A 27,679-nucleotide genomic window follows, 5' to 3' on the forward strand; every position below is an offset into this window, starting at 1 on the left:
TTGAGTGTGCCACCACTTAAACTGCCAGAACAATTTTATTTTCTGAAGTCTGGGGCTTGCACAGTATGATCCTGTTTGTCTTTCCTCTTGAAAATGAGATTGAGAAGATCTCTGCTTAACTTTATATTTTTCTGTATAGTATTTTCTTCCTATATTTTTATATACTTGAAAGAATAAAGTGTTTATAGTTACCAAATATAACCGGTGCTGCTGTACTTTAAAAATATGTCTCAGCGATATACACTCCGTATCCTGTGAACATAAACAACACCCCTGTGTGCAGGTAAGGTTTCTCATGCTTTGTATTGCTTCCAAGTCACGCTGAGCTTCAGACTGAAACAATGGAATGGAGGCTTTTAGTGAACGAAGAGTCCTCGCTGAACCACGCTGCTCTCACCAGGTGAGGGGAAAGGAAAGGGTTGAGCAAAGTCGCCGTGTGCACCTGGGACATCCTTTTAACTAGAAATAAACTCGCCGACGTGAGACTTTTTGGCATTTTAACAACGATCAGGAACAAAGGGTTAGTAGAAAGAGTAACACTGTGAGGCGGCCTCCGGTAAGGCCAGCTAAAACCAGAAGGAGCAGGCTGTTCTCCGCCAACTTCATGCAACGAGCTGCTGCTTCTCGGCCATTTTGAGGCATCATTTATGCACAGTCAACTCCAACCCCTTCTTCCCACAAGAAATTTGGAAAACTTTACACAGGAAAAGGAATTAGAAGGCCTCTCAGCTTCTGATTTTCTAGGTAGCACTTGTTTTCTACTTTATACTGCCCTACAGGAAAAAGAGGTGCAAACTTAAATGCTATTAAAATAATAATGGAAGATGACACTCATGTTCTCTCAGTTTTCAAATCCAGAGTTTAAGAAAATTTTCAAAGATTTGAGATGTGAAGAACCTCATAACACTCCTAGTCACAGGTTTGCAGCAGGCTCCAGGAAAGAGCACCTAAATTGTGTGCAGAAAGCCATCAGCGTTGAGGGCTGATAAAAGGTCAAATGTGTTAATTAAATATTTGCTCATCTCTGGAGTCAAAGGGACAGATTCTGGGATGGAAGAAGAAAAAAAAAAATGAGTGTGTCTGCACGATGCAGGGCAGCTGTCGTTAGTGGCTGAGCTGTGCCACTGGTGTTTTAGGCAATAAGCCACTATTGTGGCTATTTCTGTCTCTGGGAAGATGTTGTTATCGTGGAGCAGGGCGGCCCCTTGGCAATTCCTGCAGTAAATCTGATGCGAGGCGATAGGTAAAGCCGGGCAGCGCTGTGGCTCCTGCAGATGGGGCCTTGCTCTTAGCTGTGCACGGGCATTTTTTAGTATTTTTTTTTTTCCAGGCTGTGGCGGGGGAACACCTTTCCTAATTTTAATTCTTGTAAAACCAGGCCTGAGGGACAGCACAGCGTTGGCCAGAGCTGGCTGTGGTGGCAGCTTGGCAGGAAACCCAGGGGCCGTGCCCGCGCCGCTGCTCCCTGCGGAGGTGCGGTGTTGGGGGGCGGCAGGCTGGGAAGGGGAAGCCGGAGTCGGAGGGAGCCGTGCTTTCCGGAGAAGGGCTGTCCTCCATGTGCCCCTCTAACAGGAGCGATCCAGCGTTAGGCCGTGGCGATCTGCAGAGTGAGCAAGAGCCTGGGCGCAGGGGAGGGTCAGGAGGCAGCCAGCTCCCTGCCTGCGCCTGGCCTCTGCGCCGTGGGGACTTCATTGCCATAGCATCCACCCTTGCGTTTTAGCCGTTGGTTTGTAGTGACTCAGGGGTGAGAGTTCAACAAATATAATGAAAAACGTTGCAGATGACAAAAGGGTGTGCTAAAAAGTGTGAGCAAAGAAGGGAGCACAGCTCGGTGTGTGCAAGGCAGGACCTGCCAGTGCTTCGCTCGGCTCTGGCTGTGCCTGCCGCTTCCCGGAGGGCGGAAAAGTGGTTATTTTATGTGTCCCGAACCAAATTGGATTAAACCCAGGCAATGCAGCAAGCGAAACAAGCAGCTTAATCTGAACCTTGTTACACTGAGGTAGCCAGAGCATCCCAGTGGGATTTCATTTAGTTCTCCTTTTTGGGTTGCAAGGAGACACGGCAAGATTTTCTGCTAATGTAGATTAGCAGATTTTCTACCAACGCAGTAAATTCCTTAACCGACCTGGCTTTCTGCTGGTTTATGAAGGAGAGAGAGAGAATATGAGGAAAAGGAGTTCAGGGAGAAGGAAGGGGGGGGGTGGAACAAAGGAACGAGCAAGCAAAAACTAGTTTTCTGTTGGGTTTGATTTGCATCGAATGCCAGAACTAAATGTGAAAGAACAGATTTCACTGCCGAGAGAGGTAGGGAGAAAGGGGCGAGGTCCCCCCTGCTGGGATGCGCTTTCAACTAGCAAAGCTGCAGTAAAGGCTTTTCCCAGCTAAAATGTGAATTAGTTGAGCGCTCAGACACCCTTTGCATCTAGCCCCATCCCTAAATGTTGCGGCGTTGCCTGCGAAATCGAGCAGAGGGGTCGCAGCACCTCAGCCGTGGGCCTGCCCCTCCGCCCAGCTGCTGTCATCCCCTGCGAGCACGCAGCCTGCGAAGTCAAGCATGTTGGTGTAAGCAGCCTCTGTCACTTAAGATAACAATATTTATCATTGTTTACTTGCATTTGAGATAGTTAAAGGTATTTAGAGATGCTGCTGAGAAGGCAGAAATGCCTGGTGCTCGCATCACTTCTCTTTGCTCAGGAAGATGGGCTGCGCTCGGATGGCAGCCTGAGCTGCGGGTGCCCTGGCGTTACAGAGCACTGGGTGCTGCGGGGTGGGTGCCCATAGGAAACTTGTGCCCTGGTACAGGGGAGTTCATTGAGAAAGTCTTGGAGTGGTAGCAGCATCTCGAGAACACCAAGGGGATATGGGATGTTGCTCCTATCCTGCCTCTTGCAAAATAGTGCCTCTACCTAGAAAAAAAAAAAATAGAGAAGTTTGGGGAACTATGCCCTAAATGCTTATCTAATCCTTGGGACAAACTTAGCAGGTACCAGGCCCTGTCCAGCCTGTGCTGGTCAAGAGAAAAAATGCCTCGAACTAATTTCAGTGATTATCCTACTCTGTGAAGCGTAATTAATTTGAGGGTCCAGGGGCTTTAGTCTCGCATCAAGTCCAATTTGGCGCTTCCGCTAGCGGCAGAGGTCGCGGAAGGGGGAGCGAGCCTCCCGTGCTTCAGATGGGCGTCAAGCTGGGAGCAGCACTGAGCACTTGGGAAGGCAGGAGCAGGAGTGGGAAAGAATTGTGGCAGGTTGGAGGAAGGGTTGGAAAATCACCCTTTTTGTTTGTTTGTTTAAAAGTAGGTGCTAACTGCAACACAGAGCTGCATAAATACGGGGGGAGCAACAGGCTCTGCAGTAATGACCTGGGGCTTCCGATGCTTCGGTGAAGCAAAGGTGTGTCAGCAGCAGCACTCTCTTGTGAAAAACACAAACCTCACGTCGGGCTGGATGACGAGCTGTGCGTAAGAGGCACAAAGCTCCCCTTGCGCTTGACACTCACAAGGTTATAGCTGGAATATTGTCTCCTCTTTGTCCACGGCTTCTTCAGAAGCTAAATACTGCCGTGGCCATCTGGTTATTTCCTAAGGTGGATGAGCAACAGTGCTGCAGGGCTCTGACCTACGAGAAAAGCTGAAACGAAGCGGGGCTGAACCTGTGCATGTCATGCAAATAAAACACAAAATACCAGGCCAGTGTTGCTGCCTTAGCCATCAAGAAAAAGCGCTGAACGGTAGCGGTAACGAAGCACCCGACTAGGTTCTCTGCAACAGCATTTGTTGGTGGAGACGATCATCAGTTGGGAAAGGCAGCGCTGAAGTTTTGGGGGACCCACCGCGTTGGAGGGAGGCAGCTGAGCCAGTCTGCGTGCAAGGGAGAGGGCCTCAGCACGCTGTGTGGGGGCTGAGCCGAGATTCAGAGCGGTGCCCGTGGCCGCATGGGAGCGAGCGGTCTGTATCCAATTAAAAATTGGAGCAGCTCCTCCGCATGGACCGAGGAAGAGCTTTTCTTCTCCCCGAAGCGGCGAGCTGGAGGGCGAGGATGCTGCTGGGAAGGAGCGAGAGGCATCCCAGCAGCTCATCTCACCCCCGCCTCGGTCTGCAGAGCTGGGGGCTATATAAATGCATTTTATTGCTTGAAGTGGTGAGACTTAAATGTGCTGCCTGCTACAAAAGCAGACGACTGCAAGCACTTAATGCAGCGCCCAGAGTCTGAGAGTCTTGCTGGTAAAATGTTTAAAATGTGGCAGTAAGGGAGTTTCCACCGAGCCTGTGCCGAGGGGCTGCAGTTGCAATGAGCCGCTGGGGTTATTGCACGGGCAGAGATGTCGCTATGCGCAAAGAAATACCTCTTCCTTGTTTAACTTGCTGCGTGGACACGGTGAGCGTAGGGCTCTTTTTATGAAATGCTTATTTAATGGCGGATTACGCAGGATGGTAAAATCCAAGGTTGGGAGGCGGTTTCTCTTGAGCACAGGATGCTCGGCAGAAGGATGTGGGCTGCTTGTCAAAAAACAAGTCTGCGGAGAGCTCCCAAGGGTGTGGGGAAGGAGAAGGGAGCCGTAACCCAGCTCCGCTGCTCCCCTCTATCCTCGTCCTGCAACGGATGGAGGAGCGGAGCCAGCTCTCGCGCTGGGCTAGCTCTTCAAATAACTTCCACTAAGCCAAACGGGCTGCCAAGCAGGGGCTGGATTTTGCTGGCTTTTAAGTGTTCCCAGCTGCGCGGCCCCTGGGTGCCAGCACAAAGCCACTTTCCTGAGCACTGCGTCCCAGCGCGATGCTCGAATGCAAGAAGCGCGGGGGCTTTGCCAGCTTTGCCCATCCCTCTCCTGCCCTTGTCTCCACCTGGACGAGGCGGCTGCAGGCTGGTGGCCGCGGTGGGCTCCAGCTTGCTCACGGTGCTCTGGTAGCTCCTGGTGTGGGCAAGATGGCTGGTGGCATCCCCAAAAGACGGGCCTTGCCCAGGCGGGATGAGGCAGCCTGGGGCAGGAAGGGAGCAGCCCTGCAGCTCTGCTCCACCCCGGCTCACCGAGCCAGGGCAGACCCGTGGAGCGCCCTGGCATCCAGGCAAAAGCTTCTGACTTTTGACCGATGCCGGCTTGTGCTGGGAAAACCGCTCCTGAAGTCAGCCGGGCAGAGGAATTGAGACGGGGTTCTCCCCGTCCCCCGTTTCCATCTGCCATTGGAAGCAAAGCTGAGATTTTGGGGCAAACCCATCCTGGGAGGGTGCTGTGAGCTGGCCTGGTGAGATCCTGCTACTGGGAGACTCTGAGGGCACCTGAAAAGCTGTGGTTGCTGAGCTGGTGGCGGACCTGTGTCCCACCGCTGCCGCCAACCCAACACCCGGATGGATTTTTTTTTTTTTTTACTGTGAAATTCAGTTCTGGCTGCCAGGGTGGAAGGGGCCGTGGCATTACCAAAACGCTGTTCCGACGGAGGCTCCACGGTTGCAGACGCTGCTTTTAGATGATCCGTCGCCAAATTCAGCATCTAACTCCCCCTTACTGCCCTAGGAGGAACTTGTAGATCCCATCTACAATGGGATCAGCCATTGTAGATCCTGCTTTGGGCACAAGATCACTCTCACAGGAGCACCTGTTTCTCTCCATCCCCATGAAGAAAGCCCGTATGGAGCCACAACTGAGTGGGACATGCCAAATCCTAGCCCCGAAACCAGTGGGCCCTGCACTGAAAGGGCATGAGGTGCAGCCAACCCACCAAACCCTAAAACGAGCAGCCTCGTGGCACCCCCAAAATGGGATTTTTCTGCCCTTGTTCGGCTGCCTGCTCGCAGGGCTGGGCTATCCCAGCACAGCTAGTGGGATTTATCCCGTCCCCTCCTGCCAGCCCGGGCGTCCTGCCCCAGGAGGGGCCGCGGGTGCATCCGTGCATGGGCAGAAGGTCACCCCAGCTGGTAACTCGGCACCTGACATGGGGAAATGCCAGCACGAAGGTCTGTGCCGATGGGGTTTGCTGCCCATCTCCGGGACGATGCAACCCTTAATTGCGTGATCCCGTGCTATTTTGTTACCGTGAGCCTTTGCCCACAAGTATCCTGGCTGGCTGGCAATCACTATTCAATATTTTTGTGGTTTTTTTTTCCAATATTCTATTCAAGCTTTTGTTTTATTGAGCAGCTATTCAGTATTTTTTCTTCATTGTTCCGTATGTGGCCCCAAGTTTTCTTTACTGCACGCTAGTCCAATACTGCTCTGAGCACCGTCTCCTCACGGCCTTTCCTACGCCCTCCATCACCGGGGCAGCCAAGAGCTTCTCAGGCTTCTATCGACCCTCCCCAACGCCGCTCTGAGGAGAACGGCACTGCGAGCTCCATTTCAGGCGTGGGAACTGAGATATTTTTGGGCAAAAACCGGCCGCAGCTTCTGGATACCTGCTGTGGGAGGTGCAGGGCCGGGCTGCCTGCCCAGAGGTGTGAGCGTGCTGGGGGCACGGCTCCTTGCGTCCCCTGCCACCAGCGCCGGCTCAGCAGTTTGGCAAGCGCCATCCTGCGTGGCTGACGGGCTGTGGGGGCCATCGTGGGGCTGTGATGGCGGCTGGGGGCCAGTGACGGCCGTTGGAGGCTGTAATGGCGGTTGGGGGCCATGATGGCGCCGGGGGCCGTGATGGCGCATCGACCTCTTGAGGCGACGACGGGCGGGGCGGAGCCACGGCGGGCGGGGCGGAGGGGCGGTCTGAGGGCGGGGCCAGGGAAAACCCCGCCCCTTGGCCCGAAAGGGGCGTGGCTCGCGGAGGGGGCGCGGCGCGGTGATGTCAGCCGGCGCGCTGATTTGCATACGGCGTGCGTGCCGCTGGGTGGGCGGGCGGCCGCGCCGGAGGTGGCGGATCCAAGATGGCGCCGTGCGGACGTGTCCGGAGCCGCTGCCCGGGCCCGGCGCTCCTCCTGCTCCTGGCGCTGGCGGCGCGGCCGGCGGCGGGCGGCCCTCCTCCCGCGGGCCCCGCCGCTGGCGGCGGCCTGTCCTTAGCGGGGCAGGCGGTGGGGCCGGGCGCGGCGGGCCCGCGGGGTCCCCGCGGCGGCGGCGGCGGCTCGGGCAGCGGGTGGAAGCTGTCGGAGGAGGCGGTGTGCCGGGAGGACGTGGTGCGGCTCTGCTCCAAGCACAGCTGGGCCAACAACCTCGCCGTCCTCGAGTGCCTGCAGGACGTCCGCGAGGTGAGGGCCGGGCGCCGCGCCGGGCCGGGCCTACCCGCGGCAGCGAACAAAGAGCGGGGCTCCGCGCCGCCCGCCGCCCGCGCCCCTCGGCCCCGCCGCCGCTCCTCAGGGGAGCGAGCGCGGCCCGGGCCGCCGTTCCTTACTTCCCTCATGATTTTTGTTTTAAAAAGCGGGGTTTGCGTGCAGGCCGGCGCCGGCCGCGCTTCCCGCGCTGCGCCCCCGCCGCTGTGGAGCTTCGTGCGAGGGGGACGGGCCGGCTCGGGGAGCCGCCCGCGGGGGTGAGGGCAGGGGGCTCCGGGAGAGGAACCTCTCTCCTGCCGGCACCCCTCTTTATTTGCACCTCCGGGCTCTGCGCTGCCGCCCTAGCAGCGCCCTCCTGGGAGGGAGAGGTCTGGGCGGGATGGCTTTGTTTTGCCTCTGGTGCCTTACAGAGTTACTCGCTTTCGGGGGTCTGGGGAGAGTGCTGCCCGCCTAGCGCTGAGGAAAGGTGCCTTGCTGGTAGCGGCAGTGACCCGAGAAGGTTTTTTTTTTTTTCAGGTTCAGATTCCCACCTTCGTGTAAAGCTCAGCTGCAGAGGTGGTTGGTTTCCAAGTGCTTGCCTGTGCGTGTACGAAACTAGATTTACAACCTTTAGACCTGGCTTAGTTTATGTGGGGAGGTTGGCTGGGCAATCTGCGTTGTCCCCAAACATCTGTCGTGAGTGGCTTAAGTCTAACTCAAGAAAAAACCGAGTTGCTACCTCAGAGTCTTTTCTAGCCCCATCTTTTCATTCATTCCTTGGTGGTTCTTGCTCAGTTTGAAGAAGCCTTTGGGGGAAGCCTCCTTGGTGAGCTGTTTTGGTGTTGAGGTCTGTTTAGTTCTTGGCTTCTCTGCTGTGAGGTCCAGGAATGTCAGGCTGGGTCAGTTTTAAGGGTGTTTTATCAAGTGGAAATGCAGTCAGGAAAAGCCTGCGCTCGTTTCTTGTCTGCTATTGCAGAGACAGCAGATGGCAGTGACTTAATGGTTACTCTCATCAAGGGGAGTCTTGAACCGATAACTGTCAGTGATGACTTCCTGGCTTAAAATCCAAAAATAATTTCGATTTTTTTTGTCTAGCTTCATGTTTTAATTTGGGACAGGTAGTTTAGTAAGACACTCGTGGCAGACTTTTTTAAATGAGTCCTGATGCAACGTCTGTCACAGTTCTAAAATGCTCTGATACTTGCTTTATGAATAACTTGTCACATCTAGTTTCTTCCACCTGTCTGGGACCGTTTGGACCTCCTGTTAGGGAGGCACCGTCTCTGAGGCCATCTCAGAAGCTGTGCTTACAGGCGGTGGCTCGCAAGCTACCAGCCTGCCAAAAAGGCAAGCTCTTGTTGTTCCTTTCTTTACAGTTGTGTGGCCCCTCCCTTCTCTTTTCACAGTTCCAGTGCTTACTGGTTTTCTGCCATTTTAGTGAGGTGGACATTTTTATCGTCTAGTTTGTCAGCTTTCTGCTGGACTAGTTTTGTCATTTTACTGAGTTAAACACAGAGGGGGGTGAGTGCGGGGCTAGGGCACGGGGGTGTGCAGGGAGAAGCAACAGATGAAGGGATGCTTCGCATCACACTTTATTTTCAGCCAGTACAAGCCCTTATGTTGGTTCTGCATATCTCATGAGAATTCCACTGTCTTTTGAATGTCGTGTCTTGCTTGTGGTTTTCCTGTTCGCCTTTTAAAGCCTGCCTTGATGTCAGTAGTTTGCTGGCTGTTGGTCTTGTCTAGCTGTAATGCTGTCTGATATCCAGTGCCGAAGGTGAATCTTTTCCTGGGACGTGCCAGGCATCGATAGGACATCTTGGGGACGTTTTGGATTGAGTTGTCTCTCCAAAGGTGCCCATCTGCAGCCTTACCCTTATTTGTCTGTCAGCCTGTGAAGACCACTGTCAGCTGGTCTTAGACTCACGGTTTGCCTGCTGTAACGCAGATGTGATGGGCTGTATCCTGATGTAAAAATGACTTCCCAGAGTGCTGCTCTGAGAAATGAATTAAAATAACTGACTCCTGTGTATCCCCACTGTTTAACTCTTGATATTTAGACTCTGAATAAAAGTCATGAGTTGTAAACATTGGGTGGCACATTAGGTGATAGGGAACGGGGTCAGATGTTGTCTCAGATGTTTCCTTTGCATTGGAGGTGACAGCAGAGGAAATAATTGACATATTAGCTGTTACTGTTGTTGATTAACTTTTATTTTTGACCCTAGAGCATCTGACAGCTTTTTTGGACGATACCAGAAAAGTGACAATTACACTTTAAAATAGGCAGGGAACTAGTCTAAGTCATACAAGCCCACTTAAAAAAAGTCAGGCTATAGTAAATGGAAGATTTGGGGGAGTTGCTGTGTGTGTGGTGACGTCAGTGAGGACAGTATTTGGACACTGCTTCGCTACAAGTAGCAAGTAAGATTTTTAGATGTTTTTTCCATAGGTGCTTAAGATGATCTTACTTTTCTCATAAGAAATGTTCCTCTAAAGTGGAGAAACTTTCAGTTCGAAACTGGGGGCGTTACTGTTGTTATACTGATTATCCATTGATTTTTCTTCTTAGTGTGATACAGAAAAGTTAGGATGCTTTTAAATTTGAATAACCAGGGGAAACAACTGCTTGAAACCTTCCTTTTGAGTCCATAAAGTATATAGAAAAGAAGAGTTGTGCTTTTTTGTTAGCCAGTGTGAATGCGGTTGCATTGTTTCAGTATCTGCTGATTTGTTAGTGTGGATGTCTTTAGAGTAAGTCCTCCCTTGCTTTTGCTGGGTGGTTCTCCTGAATCTAAGGAAACAGGAGTGTCAAGTCTGTGGTTGATGGGTACAGGAGCCTATCTTGTAGGGTGAATGTTGAGAGAAGCTGTTTAACACAAATATTGAGTAAAGAATAATTTGAAACAAAAGAAAACAGTAAAAAAACCTACAAAACAAACACCAAACAAAAACCAAAACCCAAAATCATAAATTTTAAAGTCTTGGTTTTGAGAGGTTACTTCTAGACTGTCAAAGTAAAGTATTATCAACACAAGATATTTAAGCACTGCATCTTTTTAGAATTCTTTTTTTAAAAAGTCAGACCCCCAGACTGATATCAAATACTTTACCGCTGATTTTCCAGCAAGTCAATGAAATGCTTAATTGACCTAGTGCAGAGTCCACTTCTGCAGGTGCAGAACTCTTCTGCATTTCAGGTTGTTCAACTGTTTGAAAGATAGAAATCAAGGGACAATCATGCTTTTCTGCTTTCCTTCCATAGTAGAAGAAAGGGAGGGATGCTCCTCAATTGGAGGAGGTAGTGGTCAGAGCTAGTCAGCTTAAATATCTTTGACTATAATCAGAAAATAGGATCAAACACATGTTTTAGTGCATTTTCCAGGCGAATTAATTTCCTTCTAGTTAAAATTATTTGTGCACTGGATATATTACTCTTTTGAGTCACTTAAATTTTGTCATCAATGTTTTAATTGTTATCCAAATAACTTTATGCCAAGATATAAAAAGAGTGTAACAGGGTGGTGTATACTTCTGTTTTTCAAAAATGTGTTTTAAAGTGCTTTTTTCTGAAGCGATTCGGGTTGCTAGCCTGTTTCTAGAGAGACTTGGGAGCTTGCCTTTCACTCAACATAGACTGCAGCCTTTAAACCGTTTTTTATGGGCTGCCTATTAAACTAATTTTCATGGTGGTTATAGTATAAATAAACCCATGAAATATTAATATATTTGCTAGGTAAAAAATTTTGCATGATTAATGATGATTTAGCATTTAAAGCATGACTGAGTTGTTGAATTTGAGGTAGGTATGAAAATATCTTAACCGGTGTAGCTCTTTTATCTGGCTTATTAGTGGAGCCTAATTTTACTGTTAAAACATACCTTAGATCTGATTAATCAGTGAAGTAACTTAATGTCATAATTGTTGAGCTTTACTTGCATTGCGCTTGTAAAGATTATGCAATATATAAAGCATTATATCCATCTATATAATGTTAATGCTTTTTTTTTTTTTGCATTTTTTCTAAGATCAAACGGTCGTGGTTAAGTTGGGATTAGAGATCAAAGTTTTGGCCTCCCGCTACTTTCTTCATCCTGAATGGTTCCGTTTCTTTGGTCACACCTTTACAGCGGGGACAGCATAATTGAGCCTGAATGCTCTGCTTTCTGGAAAAAATAAGGCCCTCTTAATGTTGAGGATTGCCTTAAGAACAAAACAAGTTAATCTTAAAGCTGTGTATTTTAAGAATAGTATTTTTCCTGTTATTTGAGATGCATAGTCAGTGTAAAAGGCCAGAAAATTAATTTGATGTGACTTAAAGACTAGGAAGCATGTAACGTTTGGGTTGGGAACTGGCACGTTTCTTCTGTATAAATGTTTTATTCTTGCTCTGTATGTACCTGAGCTCCTTAAGTGGGCTGATAAAATATTGCCAGTCAAATTACCTAAGTTTTAAAATTATAGATGGAAAAGAGAAGCCAGACAGTAATGCGCGTTTGGAGTCATCTCTTTTGGTAATACTGTAGTTGTAGGAAAAGTCGTGTGTGCTCAGTCCCTGTGCTTGTTCTCTAGCTTTTCTACTTTCTTGGTAAAGGGATTGGAAATGTGAAGGCTTCCCTGAAGCTTTTTGATTGCATTGAGGTGGATAAGCGTGATCTGTCACGGTAGCTCAATTTATTTCCCCCCCCCCTTTTATCTCCATAATTTGTTGTGTTGAAGGGCAAAGATTTTGTTTTGACTCAGCATGTGACATTATCTCATATCTGAGCACGTACTCATGTTATTTCTGTCTCTCACAGCTTTCCCATGCACAAGTGGAGGCTGGCATTTAAAGTACCTTTTTTGAGCTGTCTGGGCTGTGGCAGCAAATGACTGTTTACCTGGCCAGAGCTGTAAGTAATTGAGGGCTGTGGATTAAACATAGCACGGGGGTGGGCTAGTTTTTAGGAAATGCAAATAATGAAGGCACTGTTTACTGAGTTGGCCATCTCCTTCAGTGCTTATAGTTTGCTTTTGTCCCACAAAACCTCCAGGCATTCTCCCTGGCTTTCAGGTGAGCTGTTTTGAATGGGAACTGCCAGTTTCTCAGGGTGGTAAGTACATACTTGTGGGATGGAGGCTGTTCTGGTTCTCTCATCATTACTATTGCAAAGGAGTAGGCAGTTAGTATTCCGGTGATGCTCTTACAGTGCCTACAGCGTTATCATCTGGTTCAGATAACAACAGGCAAAGGGATTTTTTTTTTTTTAAAGGCAATGCTCAGAAACCTGGAAAATGTACCTTAAGCCTTGCCAAGGGCTTTGCTTACACTTTCCCTTTTTTCGAAGGGATATTGACCTGGTGATGATGCAAAGCCACCTGTACAGGGCACGGGAGTTTAAAAACTCTTACATCCTTAAGAAAAAGGAGAATTCTTACCCGTAGTTGAAGTTGAGCTAACTTAAAGTAAAAATGTATTGCAATTTTAAGAGATTGAGTTAATTATTGGGCTGTAACTGGATGCTAGACTCTGTATGAGTTGAAGCCTGTGCATCTGTACTAGAAATTTCCAGATACCTTTCTGTCTCAAACTGAATTTAACAAAGAATTTACAGTGGTTTGTGGCAGATGCAAATTAACTTGAATGGTCAAGACTGGTCCCTCCTTCTTCTAAAGTTCATAAAATGGAAGATGGATCTGTCAAAGTCCATGGAAGGGAATGGTTGGACCTAGGAGGAAGGGATTGAGACGATCAAGTTTTGAAAAAAAAACCATATGAGCAACAACAAAAGAAAACGATGGGAGACAAGGCTGGAACACTCTCTGAAGCTTTGGCTTGGCTTCTTAACAGAGATTAGCCACATTTTTGGTCTGAAGTTCTTGTTTCTCCTTGTGTTCAGAGAGCATAAGCCAAATTTCCTCCTGGCTTTTGTAGTTAAGTCTTAAAGTAAAATTCTAAATACGCTTTAAAAGTCTGATTTGTGTTTGGGTTGCTTACTTTGGCATCAGCCTTTGGCTTCATCTCAGGATGTAGCAATATTTAAAAGCACCCTTTTCGTCTTACTGAAGCCATGTGTGAGCTGACTAGAGGGTAAGATGGTCTCTCTCCTGCTAGGTCCTGGACTAGTCTTTTGAACAGAGCATTAAGCACAGGTTCTTAGTTCTCCATATCCTTCACAATCTTAACAGTCGCTGCACTTCTGCTTATCTGAGAGAGTTATTTTTGTGGGTTTTCTGGGGGGTGGGTTGTTTGGTTTTTGGTTTTTTTTTTTTAGTTTTGTGCTGTTCTTGGCAGGCTGATACTTGTGGTAGCTGTTTGTGCATCAGTTTGGCCTGGGATGTTTGGCTTAATAAAAGGGATTATCTTACAAGTCTGCTTCTTCTAGCGAGCTGGCGCTGCTGGCCTGCTGCAGCTCTGAATACCAAGGAGAAAAGGGACGGAAATACAAGGGGAGAAGTAAAGTTTGATGCAGGCTGCGCAGTCTGAGCTTGGCTCAGGATGAACTGAGAAAGCTGTGTTATGCAGAGGTCCGGTTACAGGGAGGTGATTTACTAAGCCAAATAGCTGAATATATTGAAAAGCAAAGACTCGGTCGGTTGTGGCAGTAGACAGGTACAGCTAGGTTGTGTTTTCCCTGCTTGCATCCTCTCCTCCCTCGTACTGGAGGAAAGGAGATCTCTCTAGCTCTTGGTGTTGCTTTGGGTTGTCACGGTTGGAACGGAATGATTTCAGGAAAGATTATTCTAGGCAAACTATGTGCTGTCTTTATTTTCTAGTATAGAGATAATGTCTAGATGTTCTTTATAGTGTAGCTTTCCTGCATGCAAGGACCACTTTCTCGGTGGGCTCTGCTTGATTTGGTCTTTGGAAAATGTATGCTTACTTTGGAAAAAGCTTTGCAATTATTCTTCCTAATAACAAACCCCAAAGAATTGGATGAATAGAAGGTCTAAGTAATTGCCTTTTTATTTGAAATCTTGCCTCAAAATATTTTTTTTTGATCTTCTGACTAATCTAGTTTTAAGGTCTGTGAAGTTGGTTGCTATGGCACTAAAAAATTTTCAGTTCTGTTAGCTGATCATTTTTTGTCATCGTGGGATACTTTCATTTTCTGGATGTTCAGTTTATCAGCATCTGTAGCAGTGTGTTAGGTGAGGAGCAGAGATCCTCCCTTCCCCAGGTACCAGCTTGTAGCATAATTGCAACCTCTCTTCATCAAGACAGTAGATGAAAACCCATACTGTTCTACTCCTGAGCAGAGGTGGCATTCGTAAAAGCTGTGTCCTGGCACGCTGGTGTCTGAACGTCTGCAGCTCCGAGCTGAGGAATTTCCTTCAGTAGTTGAGAGGTGTCTGTTTTCTCCATGCTGTCTTTTTGGGGGTGTAGTGCCTGAGTTTATTTTATTTTTTTCCTTTGGATAAGTGTATCTTGTAGCTCTTACAGCTTTGTGAGCTTAGATGTCATGTGTTTGCATTAGAGTGCATTACTTGGTTGCAATGTCTAAAATTTTGCCTTAACTCAAACTGAACGTTTGATGTCTTTATTATTGTCAGTGCTGTGGCTTAAGACTAATGGGACACATCTAATACGTCTTTTGCCAGGTAATAACATAGTGATAAATGAACATTAATCATGCAGGGCAGGAATGTTTATTTGCTGCGTTTGTTATTGTTTGCATCTTTGCCTGAAACAATGCATAAGAACTGCTGAAGTGACAAAAAGGTAGTATTTAGTGTAATAAGTATTCATGGTTTCTCTACATGCCTGAAGTATTTTACTCTTTTGCAGTTAGTGGTAGAACTGTGTGCTCTTCTGTGAAAAAACTTCTTGTAATGTCCTTATTTGATTCTAAGGAGTTTTGAGTCTCTTCTAGAGAATGCAGCTGGTTTTGTTGATATAATTAAGTACTTGTATGTAACAGGGTAGGTTAATAACAAATAGCTATTCCAGCCGTGCTATGCAAAATCATTCAGGCAAATGTGCTGTCTTTTGTTTAAAAAATAATGCCTAGCTTAATCTGGTGGCAGGTTTGCTGTCTAGATCTCTTGAATCTTAATAGGAGGCTCACCAGCCTTCATCATGCTCAGTAGTTTGCTAATTGAGACTTTCTTTTCTAGAGTGTCCTGTTAGCGCAGGATAAAATACTTTCTATCAAGTGAACTGCAGAACAAACTCAGCAGAGCATGCATTCTTTTAAGTGTTGAAGTAATTGCCCTACAAAAAGTTTTGATAGAATTAAAAAACAAAACAAAACAAACCAACCTGCTTGGCTTGTAGACTTTCTGTAACAGTCCGGGCTTGATTTGATCTGAGTCAACTTTTGTTACACTGTTCTCAGCTGAGTTGAAATAAGATCTGGAAGAAGCTTACAGTAAGCTCTTTCATTATCAAATTGATTTTTTGCTTGTGTCAGTGTCTGTGTGGCCTGTCTACATATGTCATAAAATCAGAAAAACTAACCACCTTCAAGTAAAATCACTGCAACACCACAGTTGTCATAATTTACAACATGAATTGTTCACGAGACTGCAATTCTTTAACCATGTTCATGGTGATTTAAACAAATCGATATTAATGTGGTCCTCTTATTGTTGAATTCAGACAGGCTAGTCAAAATCTGGTCTCCATTGACACAAGGTTCTGAGTAAATGCGGGGTGGAGAGAACTGTTGGCCATGAGTTTTATTTGTCAAACATTTTGTATTGCTGTTCACATATGACATTGTGTTGACCCTGCTGCTTTTTTGATTGTTACTTTTGAACCGATGCTACGAGCACTGTATTTTTGGTGTTCCAATATTTTAGACACGTGAGGGGTGAGATGCTGGGTCTCTCACCATAACACAGCTATCCAAATTCATGATGGCATCTATCTGACCTTACTGAAGTCTGTAGAGTCGACCCTGCGTAAGCAACAAGTATGCCGATGCAGTCTTTCTTGCTCCCCGTCTTCAGACGAGAGTCTGCTTTTCAGTAATGTACATATGTTGCAGGTGGTATCATTAAAGAAGTGTGGAAAAGTCTGCGTGTTATAGTTGGCAACTGGAACGGCGTTCTTAATGTAGAACAACATACAGGAAAATCTTTTTAGTCAGCATGGAACTTGCAGAAACTCGGTGTGCTGTGAAGTGTGGTTTGAATGGGAGATTTCTTACGGCAACCTTAATGATGCATTTTTTTCTGTTTAAAACAGTGAGATGAAGTTTCTGCTGAATCCCTGCCTGAAAAGCAGACACACCAGGTCAATGCTTACTGGAGGGAAGTACAGGTTAGGAAATGCTTAACAGCGGTCGCTGCTGGAAAACACAGAGCTGTTTGAGTCACTATCTGCAGCAAAAGTCAAAGATTTTGTGAATGTAGTAACATCGCTTACTTTTTTAACTGAAGGCTTCCAGGCAGCGGTCAGCAGCCATCTTCACTTATTTTGTTTCTGATTAGTCGTATGAAGCAACATTATATTTTAAAGCCGAAAAAGAAAAAGCTGAAACACTAGTTTATGGTGTAAGTCTTCCTTGTATTTTTATTAAACTGAGTAGTGGAACGGGACTCCCATGGCGAATGCTTGTCCTGTCTCTAGGAATCCCAATGGTAACAGATAACAGCATCATCTGGGAAGGTGTGGTGCTAGGGAACATACTTTTCCCTCAACTGAATCACAGCTCTAAAGGTGTATGCTCATTCTAATGTTACTGTTAATAGCCTTAACTAGAAGTATATGTGCAAAATAGTAGTTGTAGGAGGGATGTGATTTTGCACTTTCCTCGCAGAACACAGACAAAGCCTTGCTGTGTTTCATATTTTTGTTTCATGACGCTTTACCTGTGCTGTAGCAGGCACCGAACATACGGTGAACCATCACTGATAGTACTCTCATCTCACACTGCTGCTATGTCTGCAGCCAATAGGGCAGACTTCCCTGGAATAATGCAGCGTTTGTTCTAGCTCAGGTACTCGGCGGTGTGGCTTAAGCTTGTCCACATCAAACCCCTTTCACGTGCTCTGAGGCTACATTGGCTTCCTTTCTATGAGCAGCTCATTGGTAAGGCCTACACAAAGGGAAAAGCGTGCGACAAGCCACAAACTACAGGGTTTTTTGTTTCCCTCCCCTCCTCCAGGCATTTGTGAACTCTTGCAGCCTCCTGTTGTATAGAACCATAGTCTAAACTACTTCTGCTAGGGAAAGTGCTGATGGAATTGAAATTCTTTTCTTTGTATGTCAGCTCTTCCCAAAGTAATTTCTCCAAATATTTTCCTCCCTTGAGACATTACAGTGAAATCCATCATGATTTTGTGATGCCCTCAAATATTAATAAATGTTGTCTTCTAATGTCTGGTTTTTTACTCACTAGGGTTCACAGTATCTTAAACTTAGAATACTTGCAAAAGGCATTTTCTGAAAACTTTCTAAGAATACTGGAGAGCTGAGGTAGGGACACAGTTGGGAGGAGTATTGAACCTGGATTTCTGTTGTGTAGTTAAAAGAGAAGGTGAGAATCAGTGCTTCAGTCGCTTTACCTTCTGATTGTTGGCTCACCACAGATGTATTATCCAGTGTGTTGTCTGAAGTGGCTTAGGGCCAGTGGAACTGGGCAAAAACCTTCCTATGGCTTAAGAGTTGTACATCATGAATAACTTTTGATAACATGGCAGCATGTTGTTGCCATCTTAGAGTGATCTTTGGTCTGTTGGGAGATGGAGTTCAATCTCTGTAATCACTTCTGCGTTACCTAGTGGGACCACTGATTTGGAATTGGGATTCTGTTTTGGAGATCAAAGTTTTGGCTTGGGGGGGGGGAAAAAGCTCTGTGAACTTAATATTGAGCCATTCAAGCAGAACAGTAAAAAAGGAAGATGTTAAGAGCAAGGTAACAGAGTAGCTTATAGACTGTTAGATACTAAAATGTTTGAAAACCTGTGTATATCTTAAACTTGAGGCAATAAAGTTTTTAAGGCAGAGTATTATTTCATATACCTTGATTGTTCTGATCTTAAATTGGGCCAGAAGAGTCTTTCCCAACTGAAGTTTTGTTCTCAGGAACCATTTAAAATAAACTTGTGGAGGCTGGCTGATACTACAATTCACTACCTTGGGAACCGTGTTGCTGAAAGTACTTCTGAACAACCCTTTGGGGGTTTGGCATGGTTTTCTGTAAGTTGTTTGTATGTTGCACGCTTTTCCTAACATTAAAAGGCACAAAATAAAGTGAATCAAGAGGTCACCTTTGAAAGGTATCTAAAGTAATGCCTCAGAGCTCTCAAAACATTGCATGTGAGTAAAATTTGGGCAGTGCAAGTACAGTGCTGTTTGCTTCCGTATTTACAGAGCTCATTGTTTTGTTTTGTCCTCTGGAAGAAGTTCATCAGTTTGGGTCCTGTCCCTTGGTAGCACTATTTTGGGTATGTTTTACCACGTGATCAGGCATGAATCCAGGACTTCAGTAGTGAGATTCCTTCTGTGTATGCTGGTGAATCTGAAACCATATGGACAGGTGAGCCACATGAGTTGTCAGTGGATCAGCATCTTTATAGGAAGAGATTGGGGTAGATGGAGAATTGCACAGCACAGCCACTTTCCCAGTCATGAAGCCACCTGGAAATGAAGGGAAGGATGACGATGTCAGGGTTATTCTCCTTGCTGCTTCTAGAAGCTGATGTGCAGAAGCTGAGGGGATCCAGTCTCAGGCAGGCAGTGCTCTTTGCCGCTGTTTCCCAGCTGGGACTCTTACTTCTCATGGGATACTAGAGCAGTAGGCTTGTGTTGAGCATCTGGGCATGTAGCCGTCATTAATAGTCAAAGCGGACACTTCTTGCTCGTTTGGATTTTTCTGTCCCTTATTATTCAAATGTCAAACCAAAGCTATGCTAGCCAAATCATCTTAAATAAGTCTTTCCAGGGCAAGGTACAGGAACTATTATTCTAGCTTGCTCTTGTGTGGAAAGTACTTATTTTCCTAGAAATAGACTGTAATACTCCATGATACTGATAAAATCACAGAATTGGCCTGATGACAGTGAATACAGGAGCTGGAAACAATGATTGATTTCGTAGAGAAGCAAACAAGAGGTTTCTATTAGAATCTCTTCTTGGATCACATGACATATTGCTGGGATTTTGACCATGGAAGTATTTATCTTGAAATTCTGATGTTTTTGGTTGGATGCAATAACAGTAGAAAGATGCTGCCTTTCCCTGGAAGAGGTACATGATCATGTGAATCTTCCAGAATAACAGTGACTTGGAAAGGATAGAAATCCTTTCTATCCTGGTGTTCCAGGTAGCGGTAGTTGTTAGCACCCACCTTAGTAAAGCACATCTCGCATCTTGTTCTGCGGACTGCTACAGCCCTGGTGCAAGGGGGAGAAGAACTTCTTCCGCATCAATTGCCATTCCTGTAGAGTTACCCCCACGGATACGCTCTTAATTTGCAGCCTTGTCTGTTTTTGTCTTACTGGGTTGCTCACATTTGTTCTTTCCTGGGTCTGACTGTCCAAGCTGAAAAAGATACTGTAAATCTGACAGGTATCCGAGGTTGATGACCTCTTGGGCTGGACCTGGATGAGAACCTGTGTTATGATCCTGCGTCACTTTGGGAGCTGCAGGTTAAAATAACTCTGCTTTGGTTTCCTCAGCTACAGTACTTGGCAACAGTAGAATAGTATAGAGGCTGAAAGCGTGGGCAAAACAGCAAGCCTGTCTCGGTGCCGTGAGCAGAGGTGAGGGTTTTTTGGTTTTCTTTTGCTTTTCAGCATTACATGTTCCATAACAGTCGAACTTTACCTGTATAATCTTGGGAATGAGTAGCATCTCTTAATGGTGAGCAAATTGCGTATTTTTTTAAAATTAGTCTCTCATCTGAATGAGATATAGCTATGTTTGTTCTTCCTTACAAAAAAAAAATATGAACATGTTTAACATATACTGGCAAGACTTGCTGTATCAAAAGATAACAGTGCACTGGGCGTAGATCTGAGTTACTTGGTGTTTCACATCCTTTCTGACTGTCTGTTGCTAGCTCTAATCCATGGAAAGTGCTTTGTGAAAAATATGGAAGAGTTTCTTTTGCCTGTAGCATCTCAGAGTCTTAAAAACATTGTGTGGGATTGAAATGTTGCTTCATCCTTCTTCTGGAGCAAATCTGCAACTTGTTTTAGTCCAAAAGGAATTCTAGGACTACAAAACAGCAGTATGCTATTTCTGTACCAAAATGCCCGAGGTTCTTGTCAAAGAGAAGTGTGATCTGGAGTAGGATATTACTGCCCAGAAGAGCTAATTTGTTCTTAGATTTGATATTCATGTGCCTGGTGAATACTCGGGATTTGATTGCCCTAGGCATTCATCCTTCACGAAAACTGGAACTCCACCTTTTAATGCGACAGAGACCCTGGCAGCAGCTGTGGAGGAGGGAAGGGGCACAGGCAGCTTGTCCTCAGATTCTGTAGACAATGTGTCTTGTGAAGTTTCTCGCACGTGTTTATGAAGTCGCAGGTAATCTGCAACAAGCTGTGTATCTGCTTGAGAGTGTAAGAGCCTGAGGTATGTGTGTGATGAATACTGCTCGTGACTTCGGGGATATGGCAGCACTCCGTCTTACCCTTGGCTGTAAGACTGTGGACGCAGTTGGGTAGTTTTATCAATGAAACTCGCCGCTCACTGTTGAGAAGAAAGTCCTCATTGAGGAAAACAACAGATAAAAGTTATGAAAATAACCCTTGTTCCCTGGAGAGCTGCCGGTGGAGCAGGGAGGGAGGCCCGTTGGCCACACTTGCATTTGAATAACATGACATAACATAATATGAAACAGTTTAGGATGAAGGGAGCAGGGGGAATGCGCTTCTAGCCCCTCAGGCTTGCTCTGTGTTCAGAGCTTGGTTGCTTGGGTAGGGTGTGTGGGATCCAAATGTGAAACTAAGCTTAATAGCTTTAAATCTTGGCACGTGTCAGGCTTGTCCGAGCTTAACTAAATTGAGTGCAGGACTAAAATGATGCACATCGCTTACATGGATGTGTCATAGTTGACTACTTGTTACCTATGTGATCGGGGCCTAATTTTTTATAAGGTGTTTGTATTTTTACAAAATGTCCTAGTGAACCTAAGCTGAAATTTTCTCTCTGAAATGTTTAACAAATTGTGAGTAATCTGTTGTTGTTTCTGTTTTATTTTTTTTTTTAAAAAAAAGACACCCCAGTTGACTTCATTTAGACTGTTTGGACCATTTACTTAGTGTTGAGGTACCCATGTCCCAAATGGTGATTTTTAGTGGGTGTTTCAAATAGTTTATGCTGTAAATTTGGAGCAATGCTATAGCAGATAAGAGAGGCAGTGGCTCTGCCTGTGGAATGGCGTGAAGGGGCATGTTAGCCCATCTGACTGAGTAGCAAGGGGAATATATGCTAGAGGTGTATCAACAGCTACAGCTGAATCCCTGCGTGAGGATTCGGGATTTCCCTTTTCCAATAAGGGGAAACAGCTTTAGCTTTGATTTCTTTATTAACAGTCTCTTTCTTCTGTTTATGGAATAAGCTGGCCTGTCTGGTCACTCATTCAGAAATGTTCCAATATAACAGTTTCTGGACGAGGTGGTCAGCTCTTTTCTCAGGAGTGAATTTTCTGGATAAAATGGTGCGTGTTCAGTATAGCTTTCAAGTACTAGATGCAACTCTGGCACCCTAAGATCTTACTGCAGTTGGTTTGCCTCATTTGTTTCCAAGCTGTTTGATTACAGAGCTTTTCTCTGTTTTAATGCTTGTTTTTGAAGAAGGGATTGTCTCAGGGATGTATTTAGCTAGTTTGGGGGAGGAGTGGATAGCATGTGTTTCAACCGATAGAAAATTTAGTTTGTCCTCTTTAACACTGCACACCGTGGCATTCAATAATGACAGTAATAGTATGGGCTAATTATATGTACATTTATGCTTTTCCTCTCTGAACCAAGCATTTTGTTTATCATGTGTGAGGGGAAGATGATTAAAAGGTTCTAGTGAACCTTTCCTGGAGGTTTTTTGTGCTTTTACAGGTGCCTTGTTTGTAAGGTCAGTGTTCCCTGGAGGCTTGCATGCCTCAGCTAACCCTTGATATCTAGCTCTTGTCCCACTTCCTATGCTGTCTTTGCGATGCATTAAAACGTCAGCAGAGTACTTCAAGGAAGAGCATTGTCTGAGAAGTCGTGTCTCGCTTTATTCTGTCATGCTTTGTGATACTTCTAGGAAGAGTGTTTTTGGGAGAGGCTGAAGTGTGATGGCTTGCTGGCTAGGTAAGGCTGCTTCAGGAGCTCGGCGCTCTGGTTAAGAGTCTCGGAGCTGATGGCATAGAGAGAGATGCTCTAAAAGAGCCTGTTAGCATGAGCGTCCATACATAGGGAGGTAAAACTGAGGCATGATCTTATGATTATGCACTGCATGTTATTAACATAAATCACGGTGATGGGTAATAGTTGGAGGTCTAGGCAATTGATGAAGTGAGCACTGATTTGACTCACAGAAGCAAATTAAATCCAGGAGTAATAAGTTTCTAACAGTTGTCTGCTTCACTGCTAAAGGCTGCTGCTCCTGTGGCCAGGGTGGCTGAACAAAACACGGAGCAGTTCTTGTACAGGGAAAATGGGAGCTGGTTTCAGCGTGTTTGGCTGTGAATGGTGGTGCTTAGGCATAGCTTCGTGTGTTTCAGTGGTCCCTGCTCCAGATATGCTCATCCTTGGAGAGATTTGGACAGTGTCAGCTCATCCAGGTAAAACCTTGGTGGCTGAAGTTGCAAGTCAAGACCCTTTGGAGAGGAGCTTGATACTAAAGTCAGGAGGAGAAAATATTTCGGTTCCGTGTAACAGAAATAGGGCAAAGACTTGGTGAAGCCTTGACGGGAAAAGATGTCCATATTATGGGAAACTGGGCTTAAGGGGGTTAAAATTTTGCACCTGTGGCACATGGCTGTGTAAATGAATTCAGATTATATATCTAGGGAGGCTAATGGAAGCATGTTTTAATGAACCCTGGCTAATTACTCTATTAAGTTCCTGATCAATACCCAGGAGACCTCAAACTGCTTGCAGATAGTTTTTTAAAAAACCTGCGCTCTCTCTCTCTCTATATATATTTTAAATCTTCTGCATATAATCAAAACAACTGAAGGCACTTGGTTTGCAGAGTTCTGGTTCACCAGGGCTTTATATATTTGGAGGCTGTCTCTAAATTAAAGCTGAAGACTTAAGCACTTCCAAAAGTATTAATTGTGAATTTTTGATGGGAAGTGCAGATGAATAAATGGGCTTGAGAGAGCAGATAGTAGGAGAGAACATGATTTTTTTTTTTGAATAATTTTTTCTATAAGTATATTGAAATGTATGGGATGATTAGTTGGGTTACTTTAATGTGGTCTGTTTTTTGCTTTAGGGTTGGAACCTGTTGCACATGCTGGTGTAGACCAGACAAGGCAGATGTGTGTGGTTTTCTAAAAGAGGAAAGAGTTCTCGTAAATACTTGCTGGTGTATGTGTGTTCTTAAAGTGACCTATATAAGGACCACCTCTTACGTTATCTCAGAAACTTGATTTTCTCCAGAGTATTGTGTATGAATTTCAGTGGACTCAACATTAATATTAAATAAAAATGTCACGCGGGCAGCTTTACCCTTAAGGGATAAAATACTGTCTTTAAATTGGTTCATATTAAGGAAGCTGGAATATCTTTAGACTTTTCTCATTGAGCTAATTAGCAAAACTGTATTGCGTGTTCATGGTTAATACATCACTGTGTGTGTGCAAATGGATAATGAATGCATAACCAAGATTAGGAAAGGTAGCCCTTCAGCAAACAGCCTGCAACACCATCTCCTTGAGTTTTGTTTCATGAATTCTTGGCAGTATTCAGCAAGGAATGCCAAGTCTGTCAGACAGATGGCTTTTATTCTTGTGTGTATTCAACCCATTGCAGCTTCTGGTCTCCGTTGGTAGCAGCACTGATCGTATCAATGGGAAAGTATCTGTGCAGCCTGCTTTGACTTGCATAGCGAGGGAATGACTATGCACACGAAGGCTTTAGGCAGCCTGTCAGGTGCATTAATGCTGTACCACTTGAAGGCTTGCCCTCTTCCTATACTTTGGTGGCAAAGGGGTGTAAGAAGCAGCATGTGCCTTGTAAAAAGAAAGTTAGGAGCCTAGTGGTCTCATTAAGGGAATCCCAAGTAGAGCATTCTCTGTATAAATGAACATCAGGTGGTGCTAACTTAAAAACACCCACAAATCCCAAGTTGTAGGTCTTGCTGAAGATTATAAATCCTCACTGACTCTCACTGAAATTATTTAGTGGTTAATGGGCCGGCTGAACAGATCCTTTGCCCGGGAGCTTTTCAGAATTGAAATTGGCAGGCAGTTCGAGGAGCCGGTTCCTGAGGTATGAGCAATCTGCTTAAAAGCTTTTTTATTAGACCCCAAAAATTTGTTAACTTGGTAGAAGCCTTGAGAGGGATGTTGTCACTCGGAGCCAGAGAAACCAGAGCCCAGCTGGGTCTTGAACTTTGCAAGAGAGAAGTCCTTGGAGCAGGCAGTTAGCAAACAGGGTTAAGAGATTAACGTGGAAATCATGGGACTTTGAGGCAGAATCCAGCTCTTCCCCCTCTTACAGAAAACCGAACACACCCTTTTCATAAATTTGAGATCCTCCATCCTGTGCTATCTGAAAGCAGCAGTTGTGTGATGTTTTGTTAGCATACTGTTTCCTTGAAGTTTTCAGAAAGATCACAAGATTGAAAAATAGCCAACAAACTTTGTTCTCCGTATTCCTTCAGCAGTGAGTGGGAAAGTTGGAGTTTTATGCTTTAGTGAAATTGTAGTTTGCTTTCCGTGTTCTCTTATCTTGTTTAATGTTGTTGCTTTTGTGCCTAACTCTTTGTTTTATTGTTGATACAGCTCTTGTTTAAAAAAAGGAAAAAATCCCTGTTATGTTATCAAGAGATTGTTCAAGCATGACTAGAGATAAAATTAACTAGCAAGTCAGTGCTGTGTGCTCAGAGGGGTGGCTTCAGATGATGGCTCACATTCCCGTACTAAAAATGACCTTAGGCAGTGATATAAAAAGACAGGGGTGGGCAAGGGATATCAGCTGGAGTGAAACTGTTCATCCGGTGGTGGATATAAAAGGACAAGATCTAACCTTAACAGCGGGTCAGTGGAAGATGGCTTTTTTCATATACAGAAGTCTAACAAATAATTATTTGATAATTATTACTCTTCAGTGCTTTCCATGCTCATACAAAGCATAGCCGATCTGGCTCGTGGCCTTTACAGAACCTTTACTGAACAGCTTCAGTAAATGATTGAAATCGCAGCGATTCTTTCCTGCAATCTTGCAGTTAGTCTCTGGCAAGAAGGTGGGGATCAAATACGGACAGGGTTTCTAACCACTGGGCTTACTGATTATTTTTTTTGCTAATACCCTTTTCACCTAGGTTCTCCTGGCTGTGCTAAAGGAAAAGAAACTGCTGTACAGCTGTGGATCGTATCAAAGACTTCAAATATACTGGCAAATCTTTTGAGAACCGGCAAACGCGTTCTGTAGTTCTCCTGCAGTGAATTCCTAGTGCAGGTCCCGTGTACTGGCTGAAGGATTTTCTCCCTGTGTAATTTGGTGTCCATTGGGATTTCCAACGGCACAGCTGTGCGGGTGAGAAATCGTGTCTGGTTGATGTCATCCTAAGAAACATGTAGAAAAGGCCATAGCCATTCAGACTTCCTAGGAGCAAAAGTGGAGTTAACACAGTAACAGTACCGGGTTTTCATCCTTTACTGCTTAATTTTCTGTAGTTCCCTGGCTAATAACATAGTTGAGGAAAACTTAAAATTCAATCTCTTAGGTACTTGAAACAAACACTTTTTTTTTTTTAATGGGTCAGATACTGGCAATTGCATTCATTGATGTAAGTATTATTAAAGAGGCAACACAGCTGGTGGTCCACAACTTGGTATATTGATGGTTGTGTTCAGAAATCTGCTTAATTCTGTGTTAAAATGGGATGTCTGGATGTGTAACTGTATGCAGACTCCTTTGCAGGCTGTCTGCAAGTAGTTCAAAAGCTGTTGCTTCTTAAAAATCAAAGAGAACCTTGCAGCCAGCTGAGCTGATGTAAAATCCTTTTCTTGATCTCACAGAAGCTTTACATTCTCCTGCAAGGATATCCTGGAGCACATCTTTGGAGCTTTAGTTCATTCAAGTAGAATGTGTTTATGTGAAATGCTTTCTTTGCTGTTGCTGGTTTATGAGGAGCCTCCTGTGCCACAGCTTGTTGCTGTGTGCTTAGTTATGCCAGCTGAGTTGCTTGCAGGGCTGAGCTGTGAACTGAATTACTGATTGAGCTGGACGTTGCGGTGTAGACCCAAACCTTTGATCAACCGTTAACTTGAGCAGCGCAGCTCCTCAAACAGTTGCATTTGAGATGGCGTTCAGGGTGCCAGCGTGAACAAAGAGCTGGAGATTGATAGGGGATGTGGAGCAGGGTGGATCCTTAAGCCCAGTTTGAACTGCCAGTTCAAGGCAGTTGAAGTTCCAGCAGGGTGGATCCTTAAGACCAGTTTGGTCTCCAGTGGCAGGCAAGATCTAGCAAGTCCCACAGGCAGAATAGTAAACATGGTCAAGGAGCTGGTCAAGACTTCTTAAACAAGTCTCTCTCACTTAAGAGCGCCTGTTAAAGCATGAAAGGTGTACATGAAGCTTGACATCTGAAGTCTTAAATCAAGTCCATTGCCTGTGACTTTGCAATAACAACAGAAAATTGAAAATGTAGTGTTAAACTGAGGTACAGCCTTGTAATAGTATTGCTCTGTTTTCAAACCGTGCAGTTATTGTCTAATAACTTCAAGTGATCAGTCTTGGAGGATCTGGAGAAAATGCAGTGAATTCTCAAAAGTTGAGGTGAGTCTCATGTATGAGAAACAGCAGCAATAATTCAGTTTTATTACACTTGGCAACATAAGACCCCCTAAAACTAAGCTGAAGGGGCATTTGATCTAAGTATTAGTGTATAAAAGAAGATTCAAAGAGAAAGGATGCTACAGAGTGCATTTCCAGGTAGTTAAAATGTCCATAACATCATCTTTCCTCGCCGCCTCCTCTCTTCTTAATCCTGCCATTGCCAGTGAATGTGACCAGCGAGTGGAACTGGATGAACATGCAGACTTGAGCGCTGCACAAATTTAACCGGTCATTAAGCTTTCTCTCTGGCATAGTTTACCTATGCTTTCCTTTCAGACTTAATTCTGTTTAATTTTGTACTGTGGTAAAAGGAGACTCTCTGGTTAGACTCATTTGCCATTGTTTTCTCTAGCATTGCTCAGACTTGCTTGTTTGTTTTGCAAGTCTCAAAAGATGTCTGATCTCAAACCAGTTTTAGTGATCTGAGATATGCATGTATTGAAATGGATGCTCTCGGTCAACAAAAGGAGCACCTTGATTTACAGTGAACTTTTGGGTGGCTCACAGGCAGATGGAAATGTGCTTAAAAGGGATATAGACTTTATAGAAATGCTTTGCTGTCCTTTCTAGTCAATACAGAAAG

The 27,679-nt window shown here is 45.2% G+C and overlaps 1 protein-coding gene across 1 annotated transcript in view; it reads left to right on the forward strand.

Moving 5' to 3' along the window:
* Positions 1-6,842: 6,842 nt before the first annotated feature.
* GLG1 (golgi glycoprotein 1) overlaps positions 6,843-27,679 on the forward strand; it is a 91,118-nt gene continuing 70,281 nt past the window's right edge. Inside the window, exon 1 of the mRNA XM_076349437.1 lies at positions 6,843-7,160. Within this exon, the coding sequence (XP_076205552.1) occupies positions 6,843-7,160 (318 nt within the window). The remainder of the gene's footprint in view (positions 7,161-27,679) is intronic.

The sequence above is a fragment of the Aptenodytes patagonicus genome, chromosome 11, assembly GCF_965638725.1.
Source record: "Aptenodytes patagonicus chromosome 11, bAptPat1.pri.cur, whole genome shotgun sequence".
NCBI classification, from domain to species: Eukaryota; Metazoa; Chordata; class Aves; order Sphenisciformes; family Spheniscidae; genus Aptenodytes; species Aptenodytes patagonicus.